General features: G+C 43.0%; 1 protein-coding gene across 3 annotated transcripts in view; it reads right to left on the bottom strand.

Moving 5' to 3' along the window:
* Positions 1–375: 375 nt before the first annotated feature.
* asxl1 (ASXL transcriptional regulator 1) overlaps positions 376–19,602 on the bottom strand; it is a 25,555-nt gene continuing 6,328 nt past the window's right edge. For 2 of the 3 annotated variants that reach the window (XM_017438828.3, XM_025002153.2), the window contains 9 exons: positions 16,513–16,630; positions 14,969–15,167; positions 12,379–12,539; positions 9,911–9,995; positions 7,739–7,905; positions 6,817–6,913; positions 5,518–5,623; positions 4,391–5,330; positions 376–3,297 (listed from right to left, as the gene is read on the bottom strand). In XM_017438828.3, the coding sequence (XP_017294317.1) occupies positions 763–3,297; positions 4,391–5,330; positions 5,518–5,623; positions 6,817–6,913; positions 7,739–7,905; positions 9,911–9,995; positions 12,379–12,539; positions 14,969–15,167; positions 16,513–16,630 (4,408 nt within the window). In that variant the 3' untranslated portion in view covers positions 376–762. Of the gene's footprint in view, positions 3,298–4,390; positions 5,331–5,517; positions 5,624–6,816; positions 6,914–7,738; positions 7,906–9,910; positions 9,996–12,378; positions 12,540–14,968; positions 15,168–16,512; positions 16,631–17,655; positions 19,108–19,602 lie in introns of those variants that run through there. The other variant, XM_017438829.3, reaches the window with a different exon arrangement.

Here is a 19,602-nt window from a genome sequence, read left to right as displayed (position 1 = left end):
GCTGCCACAGCTAATCAACATAAGTAAAAACATGTCCACAGATAATGAGCTTATCCTCCTGAGACCAAAGCTTTTGTCTGTGTATGAGGACGCAGGGTCTCATTCTGGTTTGAAATACACTGTGTGAAATCCCATAATACTGCATGAGACTACATGTTATTTCCTAGACTTTAGACCAAAACTGCTACAACTCAACATTGGTTTTCACTCTAAGATTGTGGCCTGAAATGTGCTGGACGATATGCATTCCTTCAAGGCATGCGAAAGGGTAATGTTACTAAAGTATTTAAAAACCCTATTGGCACATTTATTTATCGCTTGTGTTTTTCTTTAAGTCCAGTTAAAGAGAACTAAACCATGAATGAAAACAGTAAATCAGGCTGTTTACTCCTTTTAATGGATAAAAAAATACTTCTTTGAGCAAAAAGACTATCAGATCCTGTCTGCAGAGCAAACAAGGAAGCAAAACAATAGTGACCTCCAGATGATGAGAAGTGGAGCAACACAAGATGAGGTAAATAGCACAATTTACAATTAATCATGCTCCAAATTCACAACAACAACAACAACAATAATTATCAATACAGCTAGAAAAAAATCTGCAACAACAAAAAGATACAGACCTATGATACAAGGCATATGTTGCCCACAAGGATTGTCCTGGTCTCTACTGTCATTATCCTTCTGTACACTAAAGCTGCCCAGTCATGCTGCTGATCCGTCACCGGCAGCAGCTCTACAGTGCACAGGGTCAAAAACACACTATCTGACCACCAGGCACGAAACGCAGAGTTTAGAGGGTCCGATGCAATCATCATGGCAAAAAGCACCGCAGCCTTGGCACATGATCATGGCTTTGAGACGACACGAGCACTTGAGTGCCACCTCCTCGGCTGCGTTATCTGTGAAGGCCTGGATGCTGAGGGTGGTGTGGCTGGAGGCCAGGCGGGGGCACAGCTGGAGGACACCATCAGCCATTCCTCGAGAGAAACCACCATTGTCCATCATAGATACGTTAGCTGTGTAGCTAACACTTTGTTTGGGGAGCTTCCCATACAGCTGGAAGGGAAGGGAGGAAGAGGAAGGTGAAGAAGAGGAAGAGGAGGGAGAGCTGGCTGAACACGGAGCTTTGCTGTGCTCTTTCTTTGCAATCCTCGCCAAAGTCATTTCCATGTTGAGGAGGCCCTCCATCGCCCCTCCACTGAGGTACCCGTCGATGGAGTTCCCAGGTTCCTTTTTGGTTCCATTGATGGGCATGATGGGGCCGGATTTGGCAAGAGCCTGGCAGGAAGATCTCGAACCACCTTCATTCTTCACAGCGGGTGAAGGAGACAGCTGCTGCTGGTGAAAATGGGAAGGCTGAGACTGCAGGGCTCTCATGTTCATCTTAATTGTTGTTATATTCTCAATGGGATGAGGTTCTGCATGGGTAGGCGAGGGGGTACTGGGTACGATCTGATAGGCCGGTCGATCTGGAGTGGCTCTCTGTGAAGGCTGATGAGACTCTTTAAGAGCTGCAGGTTCCACAGAAGCCAGAGAAGCAACGTCTGACCGACCCTTGGATGACAACGGCACAGAGGTGATGACTGGAACGGCACCAGAAGTCTGTTGGGGCTGGTACTGAGATTCCTCTGGGGCCTCAGAGACGCAGGAGATTGGGTGACCCATTAGTAACTTGGTGGTCTGAGTCAAGTCTGTGCTAGAGGATGGGTCAGAGAACTCGGGCTTGCTGTGAGCTCCCAGGTTCCTTGCAGCCGATAGTCTGGTTTGGGATACTGGTAGTCGGCTAATCTCTAGCCTGTTAACAGAGTGTGAGGGTAGAACTTTCTCCAGAGGCAGACTCCCTTGTAGCAGCTGAGTGACCAGAGGGTTGTTGGCCTCCACAGTGGACACTTGTCTGGCTGAGGCGGACAGTTTTTTAGAGGCAGACGCAGCATGTGGGTGTGTGACAGTAGAGCTTAAAACTCCATGACACCCATCTTCAGCAGAACTGGGTCTGGAGGTTTGACTGTCTTCTGTAGCCTCAATTTTGACCACAATATTGTTCTCTCTTAGTCCTTGAGGATGGGCAGTGGGAAGAGAATGGTGGTCCAGGGGAAAAGGGTTACGATGTTGTGGCTGAGGCAGACCATTGGGATAACAAGGCTGAATGACGGTCTGACCTTGGCGGTTGGACACGTGGGCCTGAATGACTGGCTGCTGGTTCTGTGGAGGGGGGCTGCAGATGACCACCGGTCCATTTTTTTGGGCTGTCAGTTGGGAGCACCAGTGCGGGTCAGAGGACTGTTGCTGCTCGTCATCCTGGCTCTCATTCTCACAGTCTGAGGCAGTTTCTGTTGAGTCACTGTGTGTGTCAGCCTCGTCATACTTCTCTTTACAAACATTAATTACCTCCACATGTTTGGGAGAGGAAACATCTGTTGGCCGGTCTACATGGTGAGATCCATGCTGGATAACACCACCCAGTCCAATCTCCTTTCCTTTATCTGGCTCTTTGGCTGGACAAGAAGAAGCCAGAGTCTGAATGACGTCCACACCCTGAGCCCCAAATCTGGGAAGGGAATCTGGGATTGAAGTCTGGGTCAGTGTAGGTTTTTCTAAACCTTGGTTTGCCATTTCCGAGGAGGCGGCAGCAGCAGAATCAGGCAACTGGCCTTCCCGGTTTGACTTTGTGGCTGATGTCTCAGCTGTAGAGTCAGACTCTGGGCAGAACGTACACGTCTTGTCTGGGAATCTACTGGAGGAAATCTGGCCAGTGGCTAATGTTTCTTCCACATCTTTGGAAGCTTCTGACACCGTAGCAGACCGGTCTTGCAGAGGACTTAAGGTCTGCGGGGATTCCAAGGACGTGGAAGTTGATGAATTGGACAATGAAGGGGAAGGGTGGGAGCTGGATTCTACATTAAGAAGCTGTAGTTGTGTTCTAGACGAATTAGGTTCTGAAGATGATTCCTGCTCCTCCATCTCATTACATCTTCTTCCGTCTCCTCCTCCTCCTCCGGGCTCGATAGGTCCTGGATGCTCTCGCGTTCGTCGTCCATTGCTGCTATCCGGTAACCCAGTAGTAGGCCGCAGCCGGACACTGGTCGTCCCTGACCCCTCGCCAGAGGCTGCAACAGCAGCAGCGGCTTCGCGCTGCGCACGGGCTTGCTGGGCACGGGCCTTGATGTCTGCCAGGGTCCGCGCGCCCCCCGTCCCCGACCTCCGGGACCCTTCGCCAGGGGGCACGATCCGAGGGCAGATTTGGTAGGTGGGGTGCCCTTTGACCCAGGGCGGTTTGATCCTGGATAGTTGAATCTGGAACAGAAACAAAACAGCAACAAGGCACTTGTTATCTGGGTATTTTTTGAAGAGTTGAAGACGGGCTGGGCAACTTTCTAATATATTCAATAGAAGAGTTTTCCTTTGTGTGGATAAAAAAATGACTATCACATATAGAGCATAATTTTTTATGCATATCCTTTAGTGTGTGCATCTAATTCGTATGCTAACTCAGCCCCTCTCCTACTCTGAAAACCACAGCAAATACACTACCCTTCTTATGTAAACTGTTCTCCAGCAGCCACTGGATTTGTGTTTCAGAAGAGAGAGTAACTGTTCAATATGTGTTAGCAAGTGTTCAAAGATAGTTAAATAAATGACCTGTTGTTCTGGGTGGAGTTTACATGTTCTCCCTGTGCTCACGTGGGTGTATTCCAGTTTCCTCCCACAGACCAAAAACATGCATGTTAGGTTAACTGGTAACTCTTAAACTGTCCCTAGGTGTGAGTGAGAGTGTGAATGGTTGTTTGTCTCTATGTGTCCCTGTGATGGACCTGTGACCTGTCCAGGGTGTCCCCTGCCTCTCACACAGTGACTGCTGGGTTGACACCAGCTCTCCGCGACTCGGAAAGGAGAAGCAGGTGGAGAGGATTTATGGATGGATGGATGTTAGAAATGAAAAAAAAGAGGGTGTTGATGCCCGTCTTTGAGAAAACTAAAGTAGCTGCATGATTCAGAGGCTCAGAGAAACAGTTAGCAATCCTAATATGTGCCTGATAAAATGGTTAAATGCAACACATTCTGACCAGTTTATTAAAAATGTCTAATGTTAAAGCATTTAACTTTGTATAGGCATTTTCTGCATTTGTTTACATTTAAAGCATACATGAACAACCTTATATAAAGTAAAATAAAATATAAGAAAATAAGATAACCTTCGCTTTAAAAAGGTTCAAAGGTTCAACGTCTGAGTCATGGTTCATTACTGTGTTGGATTTAACATTAAGGTCTTAAAGAAGGGGTCGCAAATACAAAGACATGATAGACTGCAATAAAGCTGTAAAATATTGCCCAGCTCTAAGTTAAGAGTGTTTTAGTGCAAAAAAAGAATCATGCATTGTCATCTTACCCGGATAGGTGGCACCTTGGGTTCTTCGATTGTCGGCTGTGGCTTTTCCGAACTGACACAGTCAATTGTGGTACGAAAGGACTGACGGTCGTCGAGTCGCGCCCTCTTTCCGGGAAATCTAGAGAGGGCCTCAGTCTCATCCTGCCTTCTCTTCTGCTCCACAGGGGTTGTGGCTGGGCTGGCGGATGGACTGCTCTCTCGGCTGCTAGTAGCAGTTCCTCCTGTGATGGAGGTGATCACAGAGGCAGTGTCATCCAGAGTATCAGCAGGAACCGTGGCACTGGAAGATCCTGAAGAGGATGAGGAGTCCAAGCCTGCAGCAAAAGCCCCCTGCTGATCAGATGAAGAGGGTGATGAAGCAGGTGAGGAGGCAGACGAAGAAGAGGAGGTAGAGGAGGATGAAGGAGAGGTGGTGGAAGCCAGTACAGGTGCAGTTTCCTTGGGAAGCAAGCAGGGGGTCACTTCAGGCTCTTCGTTGGCACTGGTGGAGGCTGGGCTGGGGCTGGGACTTTGAGCAGGAGATGGGACTGGTAATGGGACCGGTTCTGGAGTAGGAGAGGCCACTGGTTCTGTAGAGGCACTCTCATCTGGGAGCTCCACAGCACAGTCAGTGTGGAGCACAACCTCTCCTTGGACCACGGTGTTACTCGACCCGGAGGAGTCAGCAGAGGCTGCTGCTACATCCAACGTGGCGCCAGTCTCTCCTCCTTCTGTGGCCTGCAGAGCTGGGGCAGCCTTGCACAGGGTCCGACGGGCTCTCCGACGCAAGTCGGCCCGTGTGCGTCTCCTCATCCTGCCATCTCGCCTTCGTCGACCCACGCTGCGTCGTTTGGGAGCACCAGCTGCCACCACAGCAACATCAGTTTCCAGCACAGGGCCTGCCACTTCACTGGCTTCACTGGCAGTGAGCTTGAGGGACTCCTCTCGTGTTAAACCGGACCTATGGGTACACAAGGTGTGTGTTAGCACCACACACTGTCTTTATCATGTAGTGAACAGTTAGGAATGACGTTCTGTGATTTGAAACTAATGCTGGTGTGGTTCAGTCAAAAAATGGCAAACACAGAAAAATCTGGTGAAGTTTTTGAACAGTGATTTGAATTTGAATGAAATTAGTTGTTTCTTACTTCTGCCCATGGTACTCCTCAAAAAATTTCTCCTTCCACACCTCAACCTTTTTCTCCTTTTCCATTTCCTGTCGGAAGCGAACTTGCATCTCGTGGGTGAACTCACCTGGAAAGGTCAAAGACATTCACAGGTTTAAAAGAAATCACATCTCAGTTTTTAATGCTGTAATAGAAACTTGACTTAAATGCCTTAAATTCGGTTTGTAAGAAAATACAGACCCAAGACCATATCCCAGTCAGATTTCTGAACGGGTTTAATGGGGTCTGGATTGTCTTTATTCACACTGTAGAAAACTCTTTATAGGATGGCTTTGCCTTTTTACAAGACTTCCACTGCTGCCTAGTTAAATAGAAATTCATGTGAAGCCAATTTTATGTTTATTTACATGTTCAGCATTTTATTGTTAAAGTATACTAAAAAAAGGTTGAAGTGCTTAAAAGAATCCTACCACAACCCATCCAGCATGCCTTCTGACAGGCTTACTTTAATCTAGGTCAAACGTTATTTATGTGCTACATTTATAAAATCTTTGTTGAAAGTGCAGCACAAAGTGTAAAATCAGTCATTACCACAATAGGAATAAATATGAACAAAAATGATCAAAACAAACCAAAAAAGGAATATAAAATACATTTTAAATATTAATTAATCAAGGCATAATATTTACTGATAGGCCATCTGATGGGAGGCTACATGTATAGTTTATATCTATTCACAGTCTGTTGTTAGGTTATGCTGCACTCTAAATAATATGAACTAACAACCAATCAGATTTGTTCAAAAAGGCATCCTTTGACATCTTAGGCTAGACAGAAATGTCTCATCCCTGAGCCTTTCAGCTCCACTTTTCTTTGCAATAACTTGTTAAAAATCAACAAGCAGGGTCTTCCTGTCTTCCTTATCCTCGTGTCATGACAAACACTGTTCAAGTAACAACATACACGTTTCAGGCTACAACTCAAGATGATGAAGGTGGGGGCCAAAAAGGTCTGTAAGATGGTGAAATCTTTCCCAAAGTGCAGGTGACAGTACAGTAGCAGATTCATATTTTAGCTAAGATCATGCAGCTCTGATACTAATGAAAGAAGCTGCATTCAAGTCTTCTGTTTTACTTTTAAGTTGTTTATCACAGTATCAATTTACATCTACAAAAAACTATACAATGCAGTAAAGATAAAAGCCAGTGTTTTTAAAATGATCCTGCTGTTAGTGGACCCTTTCTGCCAGTTCAGATGTTCTTAAAAAGCCTTACAGCCCTGGTAAAAGTCTTCATGGAATGAGGCAGCTTGTCCACTTACCCTCAGCTAGTCTTTCTTTCCAGCTCTGAGAGGCATGAGTAAAGAATTCATTATTGAGAGCAGAACTACTCAGTCGGGCCATCCCATCAGGTCCAATCTACAAGCAGAGATAGAAGGTAGAACATATTAATACACCAGAGAAAACTAAGAACTGTTCCTGACACATCACACAATAAGGTCTGGATTTCTCTTAGCTTTACTGAGCAGAACCTTGGAAAAGTTCTGACAGCACCATCTGTTTGAAATTAGACAAAGGTTTACTGATTATTAAAAGTGTATCCATGTAAACTACTTCCAAACACACAAAGTAACCTTTTCAGTAAGTTTTAAGCAGTAATTACAGGAATTTTCCTGCTCTTGCACAAATTGTTCACAACTGTGGACATGAAAAACAGAAGAAACAAAAACCCTACAGCCCTAACCATGGGGTGTAGGGCAGTGACGTGCCATGGTGGCTGATTCAGCTGTTAAACACAGACTCTGACAAATTAAATTATATTACCATTATTTGCCTCCTCTGCCCCTTATTTCTGGGAGCGAGTCCTGACGCACCGCATTTAGAGGGTTTAAACCTCCATGTTCTTCATCAGTGCTTATTCACTGGTTTTTTGTCCAAACCAGTGAAGCCACGGTTGGTTAAGGTTTCTAACTGAACCAACAATAATTGCCTGCTCTCCTGCAGCTTGTCAGGCATTTTTGAGCCTATCACCCAACCCTACTGTCCAAACTCCAAGAGGCATGGGGACATATCAGGTTTGGCATCTTTCCCGGCCGCAGTGAATTGGGAACATGCAATACCTAAAGACGTTTTTCAGTTTTTTGCATGTCATGACTGTCATATAGGGGTGGGTGGGGGTGGCGCCCAACCTTGAACCGATAAACACACACCCACCCGTCTTCCTCAAATGCTAAAAGCACATACCTGTCTGTCCACTTCTGGGAGTAGCTGCAGCAGTTGCTGCTGGGAGTGTGGAGGGAAAGCTGAGAACGTCCTCACATTGATGAGAGCTCTGATGTTGGTGTTCACCAGGATGGAACCAGGTGTTTCAAAGTCCACATCAACACCTCCTCGACTCCTCTTCATGGGACCTAAAACATAAATACCACACGTCAAGCTCAGCTAGTCCAAGTCACGTAAAAAAAACATGTCTGGAAGTGCTGCAGACACTCAGGTTGTCCTGTTCTATAGATCTGACACAGCAGAGTTAATGATCTGCCCTGTTTGGAACGTTCTACAGATCCTTCAGGGTTCTTCTGAAACAAGCATCATGGATACACAGCTCTGGGGAGAAAAATCCCCATCAATTTTAGTTTGTAAAAAAAATTATTCATTTGTTGAAAGACAATATGCACCACTTTTTTCCCTCTCACCTTCTAATACTTTGAGAAAACTTTGTCTTTTATCAGAATAAAGTACTTTTATTCTAAGTTCTTCAGTACTCAAGACAATTCTTACAATAAATTAAAGTTTCCAAACGGCTTTGTGCACAAACCATTCAGAAAAGTGCGTTTATAAACAACCCTTATATTGTTAGGAGCTGTTCAGAAAATGGAACTTAAACTGAGTGCAGCTGACTTGGTTTTTTGGAACAGAGATTGTTAGGACTGAACAGGGTAAGGGTCAGCTGCTGTCAGGGGAGGATTTGGTGAGTGATTGTTCAGGTTTCAGCATGCAGGTGCAGCACAGAGAAAGAAAAGAAACTCCATTTCACAAAACACTTCACGCCAGGTCGTGACACCTTTTGACTATCTCCTGGTGATTTAAAAAATACTGGATGTGACATGAAGTCCACCTGCCAGCGGAGACTCCTCTGAACCACAGTTCAAATGACTGTTCATGAAAGGGTGTGATGTGATGTAGGGAGCCCAACCAGCTGCAGGACTTAAAACATGTCCAACACACTTTTAGATGGAGTGCTCTACCATCCACTGCACTCCTCAGTGGAAGGTAGGGGATATGAGAAACAAAGTCTTTGCAGCCATGTACCAGAACTGAGAGAGAAAGAGAGATAAGCCAGTATCTCCCTGTGCCTGTCTCATCGCCTGATGAGACAAGTTATTTGCAGTGGTTCTCAGCTTTCTGAAATTCTGCTTGTTGGGTCTGACATTTTAGTGATCAGTCCAGGTGTTGTTCCAGCCTGTTGCTGAAGAAACTGAACCTTGACTCAACTGCATTCTCAAATTTTGGGCCCATTTAAAAACTTTCTTCTAAAATTCCAATTTTTTTTTTAGAAAGCATAGTATTTATGCAGGTGCAGTGTGCACGTCTGTGAAATGTGTCAGTCTGGTATGAAAGCCCTTCACGGCACAGGAAACGCTCTTTTAAACGTTTATTTCAGCTACAGATCCAGGCGAGTTTGAGACTTGGCCAGGGTTGCACGTTGTCACAGATTCGGTTTGTAACTTTTCTGGTGCAGCCAGGGAGGAAGTCCAGTTGAATGGTTCTGCTATCTGCAGATGATGTGGTCCTGTTGGAGCCATTGTGCTGTGATCTCCAGCTCTCACTGGAATACTGGGCTATATAAATCAATTTGGTTTGCCGTTTTGTCACTTTTCTCCTAAAACAAATATCTCCCAGTTGTCACTGGCCTCTCGACTCAAGCCATTCTTTAGTTTAGTAGTTTCTACAAAGATACAGCTGCATTTTGACTCCTGCATAAGATAGGAAACATCTGAAGCTACAGTCCTGAATGTTCAGGTCCAAACACTGCAGGCTTAGAATAATTATTGAAAAACTGGTTTAAATCTTCTTTTGAAAAGTCTACACCAGTAGATTAAATCAACCATGGCAGCAGCTGCCAAGGTGGGAACAAAGAGTGCTGAGGTTGGTAGGATTGAAGGTTATCAGATCACTGCTGCAGTGCTGGTAAATGAACTGAATATAACTGTATCTTATCATAACTGACCTAATGCAACAGAGTTCTGCACCAACATGATGCAACAGAATAAGTTTTAAAGCTTGAATGAACAGCAAGCACAGTGACACTGCCAACAGCCTTCAAGTGAAACATCTAAACAGATGTAAAGATTAGGGTGAAATGTTGAAAACGGAAAGTTATGTTCTGTAATGAGCAGGTGAAGACTGAGGTTTTACCTGAAGGAACATGCTCTCCGTTCACTTTCAGAGGAGTGAGGACAACACGAGGCATCATGACAGCTTTCTTCCTCTGCCTCCCTGACTGTACAAACACAAATCACTAATTAGATAAACACAGACCATACTCTTTCTACTGATTCAACATAATTACATCAATATCACAAGGTTTTTTGGAGGAAAGAGTTGTTAAGATTAATAGATAAATGAGTCAATAGATTAATAAAAACTAAAGTAGCCAGTAATGGCAGGCCTAAGATATCTTTCAGCTGATGTGTTCAGTTTCCCATTTCTTCTTTGTGAAGTGTAATCTCATTAGGAAACTTTAATTCTGGTATATAAAACTTTGAAACCATTTTATTAAATTTGCACACTTAGTTAATAATAGGAATACTTGGAGAAACCCTGAATTTTCTTCATTCCTTTTAAATTTAGCTGTGGTGTTGGTGGTGTTTTTAAGTTGGAGAGTTTGGAGAGCCTCTAAGCTCTTCAACGCCCCCTTGTGAAGAAATAATAATAGGAAGTTCAACGTTTTGAGGATCATTTGTTGAGGCAGTCATCAGTTTTGTTTGGTGCAAACTACTGTTCTATTTCTATATCTTTCCATCCTATGTCAGCAGAATACCATGCTTTTAGGTTGGGGAGGGCCATTCCTCCTCGAACACACTGTAGCACGTAATATCTGATCCTGGCATTTTTATGGTATCTTCAAACTATCCTGTCCCAATCTAGGAACTGGTTGTGTGCTATTTTAATGGGCAAACATTAAACATGGTACAGCAGACATAGAACATTATTCTGAAGCTTAAATCTAAAAATAACATTATGTTCCATTTTTGTAGGTCTGTTCTCAGTTGAAATTAAAGGACCATAATTTATATCAAAGAATCTACGTTTCCCCAAATATTTTATTAGACTTGGCTTCCAGTTTCCATTTAAACTGGTTCCTAATCTCTATAGTTCTAATCATAATTAAATGTAAAGACTTTAGTTTTATAAATATTAAATTTGTACCCAGAATAAAAACTATTCCTCAAACGTAGCCATGAAGTGTGGCAGTGTCTCTGTCAGTTGTATTAAATGTATGAAGTGACCGATGCAGGTGCTCCTCTTTCAGAGGCTCCATCAACAAGGCAAAGACGACACACACCCATCTTCTGCCTCTATTTACATCAAATGACTCTGTCACACACAGCTCCAAAAAGGTCAATTATACTCATGTCAAAAGTAAAATTAAGTACTTTGCTTGAATCAGTGAGATTTGTCAGCATGAAAACCTTTTAACATATCTTGTTTTTGTGATCTAGTTTAGTGTTCTCCTGATATTATCTTGAGTCTGGCTTTGTGTAAGGTTTGTGTATTATATCTGCTAACATCAATACTAGACTCAAGATTCATAGTCTACATTTTAAACCCTTATTGGACGATAGTTCTCACAGTCCAGTTTGTCCTGAAATGACTGCCTCTCTATGAAAGGGGAATTGAAAAACAAAAATAAAAACCATCTCTGGAGATTTCCCCCCTTTAATCTTTGTATTTCTTATTTGTGAATGTCTGTATTCTCTGAAGAATGAGGCAGGTAGCTGTGGACCACTTTGATTTGTTTTCTTACCAGATAAACCCTTTAGTCTGCCATGCTTTTCACATAATTCAGAAATGTATGAAAACTGAGCATGCTCAGCTAACATAAATGCAACTCTCCACATCCATGAGCTTGTTGTCCAACATGATGTGTAGTTTTAGCATGTTCCTGAAGTTTGGGGTTCCTTCTTCTAGTTGTCTTCTGCTTTGCTCAATCTAGTGTTCACTTGTGCCATTTCTTCCTTGTTTGTGTGTAATTTTTCATTCTGAAACCCTTAGTTCTTGCAAGATCAATCTGAAGTCAGCCATTTCTCCATTAGTTTCTAGCCTGCTGCTAATTGTTAGCTTTGGCTGCAGTGTTTTCCTCTGACTGTTTGTGTTTGGTATCTTTCACCCTTGTTCTTAGTGTTCTAGAAACAGAATATGGCTCTCAGTTTGTTACGGGGTTATCTTTCTAATTATTTGGCTCAGGGTTAAGAGCGCCCTCAGTGATATTCCAACCGGATGTTTCACAGCAGTGTTTTATTTTTTAACACTACAGACTATGTTGAACACAGTTCAGAGTTTGTTAGAACTCATTCTGTACAGAACAGGTATAAGTATATACATTGAAAATCCATGGTGTAAAACTCTACGACAAAGAGTTCAAATGTTGTTGATGTTTCAGCTGGTTTTACTACTTGAGGAGAATTTCTCCCTGATTATTTAAAGTGAGATCATGCTGACTGCTGGCTGCTGAAGGTAAGACACTGGCTGCTCATAATTACTCCACAAGACATAAAATAACAAAAGTAGACAAAAGCCACCCATGTAGAAAGTGTTTAAACTGATCTACCTACTGATCATGTTGTGAGTGCGTAAATAAAAAAGCGTGAGAAGATGCTGACTTGTCTGGAACGGCTCAGTCTGGTCTGGGCATGTTGGGGCTGCTGAGGGTCCGAGCGTCCCTGTTGTCCTGCTGCCCTGCTCAGACGGGTCTGAGGCTGGGAGACGGGAGGTTGAGGCTCAGCGGAGCAGGAGGCATTAGATGAACTCTCATCCACGGATCCTACAAAACATATTACAGTCAAATGTAAAAAATGCTTTTGAATCATTTCTATGACTTTAATGCTGTGTTTGGTCAGTGACAATAATTCACAACGATGTTGTTAAATTGACCCCCCCCTTCTTTCTTTCAGTACAGCTCGGGGTTTTAAACACCAGTTCTGGACTTGTGACATTTAACATGTTTACAACAGAGCTTTCTGTCTTTCCTTTGCTTTCAATTTGTGCATAATTCAGTACGGATGCAAACTCAAACTCGGCACACAGAGCAGTGGCAGCAGTCAGCGAAAGGACCAAACAGACGACAGAAACAGAGAACTGCAAACAGATACATGTCGTCTCACCAGGGAAAAGAGTTCTTCATCCAAATGCTGCTATGCTTTAATGGTCACCAGTCTACTACCCTGCTGAGCATGTGCATTATTAGCATCTCCTCCACCACAATGTGTGATTTGGTCTGAAACTGACCTCAGAAGCCAGCTGTGAACTCTGAACTGTCTTCTTGTGGATCTACAGCCTAACAACCATGCTAACGTAAAGCTTGCGTGTGGATTATGTGGGGAGATGTCATTTGGCAAGGTTTGAAGTGGATGGACCTCTTTACATACAGAAAGTGAGCATAAATGAGTCTTTAATTTTGTGTTTTGGACATTAACATGTCTGAATCAATTTATGAATGCCAAAGTTATTTAATGTTAATATTGTCCAGCAAATGACAGAGCTCTGAAGTGCAGAGGTGCAGTGCCACAGGAGGAGAAATCCTGCTGGTTGTCACTGCCTCTTCTAAAGGTGGGACTGCTGATTTGTAGGGGAGTCTCCAGGATGGCTCAAAACATTAGCAGCATGGTGCAATGTTGGCAGAGGTGGGCAACAAAACAATGTGTACGACTTACAATCCAGTTTTCTGAGCCATGAAAGAACATGAAAACACTTTACACAAACAGGGCTCACTGGTCCCTCAGAATTCAGTGAGACTGCAACTAAAAATGTGACCATTTTCCAGTGAGACACCACTTTATCTTGCACTCTTTGAAGCCATGAGAAAACACGATCATCCTATGTCCAAGATACTACAAGAACAATTCACAAACCATACAGCAGGGCAAAAAAAAAAAAAAACAGTGGTGGAAACCTTTCAGGAAACAATGGGTGCACAGACCAGGCCTTCTTTAAGGGGGCCTCTGGCCATTCATAAAACATCCTGCACAGACAGGAGCGTGCAGGGCAAAACGATCGCCACACAACATGGTGGATGATTTGTTCACGTTCAACAAAATATTTCTAATAAATGCACAACTGCTGCAATTTGTCTTCCATAAGCTCAAAAATGAATCTGAAAGCCAGAGGCTTTTTGAAGAAGAAAGAAACTTGCCCCTGTTTGCCATTGTTGAAAACACTTAAAATAAACAAACAAACTTAAAATCTGTACTTGTTGTTTTGGCTTTTAAATCCCTTGGCTGGATGGTTGCAGAAAGCGTACGTAATCACTTCTTCACATTACTCAAAGCTGTGCTACATTTTCACATGTCAACCATTTTTGGTTTTGTTACCACCAAGCTTTGCAGCACAAAGGAGAACCAGGGCTGGGTTGGCTTTGGTCAACCCTCCTTGATCCATTCAAACAACATCCCTAGTTTGCAGACTCTGGTCCCAAAAATACAACATAGCAGCTTCCATAACCCGGATCTTTTGGCTTTAATTCCTAACAACAGAAGAAGGCCGGACATTGCATCTAGGATTTTTTGTCATTTCTTTTAAAGTTGAAGGTAAAAACAGAAGAAAATCTGTTTTTTTTTTTTCCATTTTAAACTATCCAGAGTAATGTAGACACAGACTGAAACCTACAAATCATAATACCAACCGTATTTTCCACACTTTAGGGTGTACTGATTATAAGATGCACTGTCCATCATTGCCATATATAAAAGGCGCTATAACCGGACTATAAGGCGCATCGTCGTGCACCTTCCAATTTTTATAACTCTGTGCAGACTGCGTGCCGCACTCCATTCAGAATGGAGGATTTTGCTGCTCTAGCGGAGCTGGTTCACTTGTATCAGCATTTATATAATCCCTCTATGAGAGATCACAAAGATAATCAAACGGTTCAAAACTCACGGAAGGACACTGCACCGATGTAAGCGTCAAGTATAAACGCCTCCACCGCTCGCTCAGGTCCACGTGCGACTCTACAAAGCGCGACTATAACCGAGCCTTAATGCTGCCAGCGGTGCAGCTTTGTAGTTCACCAAAGTCGTACTAAAACATTACGACTTCTTCCACATATAAAGGCGCTCCGGATTATAAGGCACACTGTCGATTTTTGAGAAAACTGAAGGCTTTTAAGTGCGCCTTATAGTCCGGAAAATACGGTAAGCTTCCCAGTTTAAACATCCTGTTAATAAGTCCTATAAGAGTGGGTTGTAGCATTACCATCGTCTAAAATAGCAGTAACAGTCGTCTCAGTGAAGTCACAGGCTTCCTGCTCAATGGTTTCAGTCGAGTCAGCAGGGGCCCCAGATGATCCTGAAACTGGAGGGCTGCTGCTGGAAGCAGGAAGTGCAGAGCTGCTGGCTTGTTCTGATACCGCCTCCGACTCTGACGATGGCTTTGTCCACTGGAGGGCATTCTTCTACAGAGAGCAGAGCAGAAGTTTTTAAAAAACTCATCCACTTCAAAAGGTTTGGGTGGCTGACAAGCTTACATAATGATCTTAGTGACAAGTCTGAGAGAGAACTGTAAACTAAACGATTTCTGAAGTAAGCTTTCATTTCACAGACAGCAATGTCACAAAGTGCTGAACAGAGAGCAACATAACCTAAAAACATTAAGCAACACCTAACTAAAAACCTGTCTGAAGATGTTTCTTAAAAGAGACTGTGGAGTCTGAGCAGTGCAGCGACAGAGGGAGAGCGTTCCACAGCCTGGGGTCAAACACTTGAAACGCTCTGTCACCACGTGTCAGGTACCACCAGCAACATTTCATTTGAACAAATTTTGAAGGTTGCCATTGCAAAGGCAAATGGAAATATGCACTGAAAAAAAAAAGCCCTAAACAATTAGTCACTGCACAAAAAGTCCGAACTTGAACATCTTTGAACCATGAGCTGCAGCAGGCTCTGATGGTCACACAGGAAGTTCTGTTTCTACTTTGTTTGTATAAGACATAAGACAAGTTGACACTTCCAATGTTAAAGAGACGTTTCTGAGCTAAAATCAACAACAATCTGGGGAGATTTCAGGAAAAAAACAATTCTTGTAGCAGTGAGAGAGACACTGAAAGAAGACAAAATGTTTTCAAGTATAGTTTGTATACGTACTAAAAGAAGTTGTAGGAATGAGAAAAGTTTGTTTTCAAAAGGTTTGAATTTTTAAATAAGTCAAAAGTTAGCATCCTTATTATAAATTATGTCATTGAATTATCTGTCAGTTAAACATTCAGCGGAAAAATCCTAAAATAAAAAAAATAAAAAAATCACAAAACATAAAGTCATTGTGTAAAAACTAAAAAAAATAATACCAGAATGCCAGTTCCGACGTCAAGTCCAATTTCTGTGACCTGTTTCAACTTTGAACTGTTTCTAGTGTGAAGTATATCTGACCTTTAAAGCTCTACAGAGGGTTGGGTTTTCTCTTGCATTTCACCAAAATCCCATTGATCTCATATTTTTTAGTTTTTTTTAGTATGACTTTTGTTAGCAATATGTTGCAAAACGGAGGAAAAAAAACTATTAGTTTAGCTATTAACTATTTCCAATTAGGCGGTACATTTTGATATATAATTTAAACATTTAATTTTAAATCTGTGTAGGACAAATATTTTGATAGTAATAAGGTGTGCTTCAATGCTCATGCATTGGCAACCTGTATTAAATCCCACTGATCAACCGATGAGCTGGATCGTAGAGTGGAAACATTAAATGATGAATTCAGGACAAATATTCCCAACACCATGTGTTGGTTTAGTAACTGAGTACCTTCAGGGTGAAGAGGCTCATTCGTCCCGGCAGCTTAAAGAAGATGCTGTTCTTCACTCGGTCCCCTCTTACTTGTGAGTGCAGCATGGTGACCAGGCAGGCCAAAGGAGCGGTTCCACTGTACACAAACAATGACACTGAATGATGTCAAGGAAATTCAACAAATGCTACTACAGTCAGTCTTATTTGGAACCACTCCACAGTACTTATACCCATCTCTTCACACCACCAGTACTGAGGCAGTTTATAGTGTGTATTACCACATTTATTAGGTCTTTTGTTGCTCTTGCTTCAAAATAGGACACCGTCTTGGCTGAAAACGGACTTGAGTGACATAAGGGTTGAAATATAAACTTAAGGCTTCTCCAGCACCCTCACTATTAAAACTGCATTAGCATTGCTAATATTAGTAGCTCCTTAACTACCATTGTCAGCCATGATGTGATTATCTTTGAATCTTCTTCAGAATACTTGCAGAGCTCTTTAAAAATTAAACTAAAAACCCACAGCACACAGCTCCAGCTACAAAGAGCATCATTGTTTGTGAATGTTAGGTGCATCAGGGTTGGGCCAAATGCATCCTCTAATTGATATACTACACAGTTTAAATGGCTGGGATTAAACAAGCAGCAGAGTTTTTAAGGATGGTATTGAAATGAAAAACATTGCCATTTTCTGACACCCAGGTATAAAACACTCAAATACATTCCTACTCTACGGTCAGCCGAGTGCAGTCCATTCACAGCCATCTCCTGACAGCGGAAAAACAATAATAATATTAAAGCCAGAATCTTACTGGGCTGCGACTGCTGGTAATGGTTTGCAGTGGTTCTCAATATCCTTGCATGAGTCGCAGAGTCTTCTCACTTGAATTTTAAACAGGTTCAAATAATTTGTGCAACAGATTTCCCTTAAAAATATAGTCAGAGCTGTTGTGTGCGGCTGGAACCCTTCTCAATTTAGTTCAAGGTGAGAAAACATCCATCTTTTATGTGATTTGATGTTTGTAAAGGGAGTTTGACTTGAACTCAAATGTTCAGCCGGTAACAAGAATGAACCTTTTCGAACCTCGAACATGAAACAGAGGAGGAAATGGGTTTGGTTTCAGTACATGTAATGACAGATTATACTCCACAAACCTACCTTCTGTTTAGGGTTGACAACAGGCCAATGAGTTCATGAAAAAGGAAACAAAAACATTAGTCATGAATAAAACAATTGATACTTTGCTTGGTGTGTTATCTGCCTGTAAAACATACATACAGCAACCAATAGAATAGTTTCATTCTATGTTCACTTTTGTTTTACAAAAGGAATACTGGTTTCTTTACTTTCAAATGAAGTGTCAGGTACTTTATTTTCAAATCACACAAGAATGATAATATCCATTCATTTTCTTGTACCCGCATTCCCCTTCTGGGTCATGGTTGAGCTGGTGCCCATCTCTAGCAGTCACTGTACGAGAGGCGGGGTACACCCCGAACAGGTTTCCAGTCCATCACAGGACCACAGAGACAAATACCCATCCACACTTTCAATCACACCCAGGGACACTTCAGACTCACCAGTTAATCTAACATCTCTGCAGGAGGAATCAGAAAACCCACGTATGCACAGGGAGAACATGCAAACTTCACACAAATGCAAGGAGGCCAAACTGCAACCTTCTTGCTGTGAGGCGACCACTGTAACCACTGCCCCCTTGTGCCGAATTTTATATTTTTATGTACGTGTGTCACAGTTGGTACATAAAACATAATCCACCATCCTTCCATCCGTTATCTGCTGCTCAGCAGTGGATGGGTCACAGTCCAACAAGTCCAGCTCCTCCTGGGGGATACTGATGTGTTCCCAGGCCAGAGAATATACAATCCCTCCAGTGCTCCAGGGTCTCCGCCAGGTGGAATGTTCCTGGAAAGCTTTCAAAGGACGCAGTGCAAGCAGGCATCCTAATCAGATGCCCGGACCACCTCAACTGACTCCTTTTGATGCACCAACAGCTACATTTCAAGCCCCCCCATGATGGAGCTCCTCATCATATCTCTACGTAAGCTCATTTCAGCCACTTGTAAACCGGATCTAGGTTTAACTCAGAGGTTAGGAAAGCTAAATCACTGTATTCTGAGAGACTCTGCCAACAACTTTCTGCCAATGACTCTTCATCAGTATGGAGGGGGCTTAGGCAGCTGACCAATTACAAGCCTACAGCCCCCCATGCTGCCTGCGACCTGAAACTGGCCAACAGCCTCAACGACTTCTATTGTTGCTTTGATGGCCCATCAGCCAGCCCTGAAACCCTTCCAGTCACCAACAATCACTCCACTCCATTACAGCACACTGTGGACTCAGCCCCCTCTCCCGGACCCCTCACCATCCAGGAGCAGGATGTGCACAGTCTCTTCAGCAAGCTGAACCTCCGTAAGGCTCCGGGTCCAGATGGTGTCTCCCCCTCCACCCTGAGACACTGTGCAGATGAGCTCACTCCCATCTTCAGGACATCTTCAACACCTCCCTGGAGTTGTGTCATGTGCCAGCCTGCTTCAAATCCTCCATTATCCAGTCCCTCCAGGTTTTTGCGGGCATTTTTTGTGATTGTTGCGGGTTAAAATGCCTGATTTTGCGGGCCATTTTTTTCTTGTTGAAAAGTTGCGATTTTTTTTTTTTACTAAAATCAATAAAAAACCATAACTTTTAATATCTAAACCAAAAATACTTCCTAGTTTTGTAAGATAATTACCAACAAACATTGACATTATCAAAAGGTGCTTTATTTGAGAACTTTGATAGCTTCTAAACTGACATTCATGAGCATTTCTGGATTGTCCCTGGTCTGCAGCTCTCCTCACATGTTTTGCAGACACAAAGTGTTTGATGATGCGTTTATGTTCCATAATTACACTGCAGGACGTGCAAAACAGCTGCAGCTGGGGAGGAAACTGGTTTGCGACCGCAGTGAAGTTAGTTTTAAGCTGGATGTTGGATATTCGCGCTCCGCGGAGTTAGCGGCGTCTAGCTCACAGCTAACCCGAAACAGGAACGCTAATGTCGACCAGCCGTTCTCTGCCGACCCCTTCTCTCACGTGTGGTGGT

The sequence above is a fragment of the Kryptolebias marmoratus genome, linkage group LG8 (assembly GCF_001649575.2).
Source record: "Kryptolebias marmoratus isolate JLee-2015 linkage group LG8, ASM164957v2, whole genome shotgun sequence".
In the NCBI taxonomy this organism is placed as follows: domain Eukaryota; kingdom Metazoa; phylum Chordata; class Actinopteri; order Cyprinodontiformes; family Rivulidae; genus Kryptolebias; species Kryptolebias marmoratus.
Note: the sequence above shows the minus strand (reverse complement) of the source record. Positions and strands in the feature narration are given on the sequence as shown.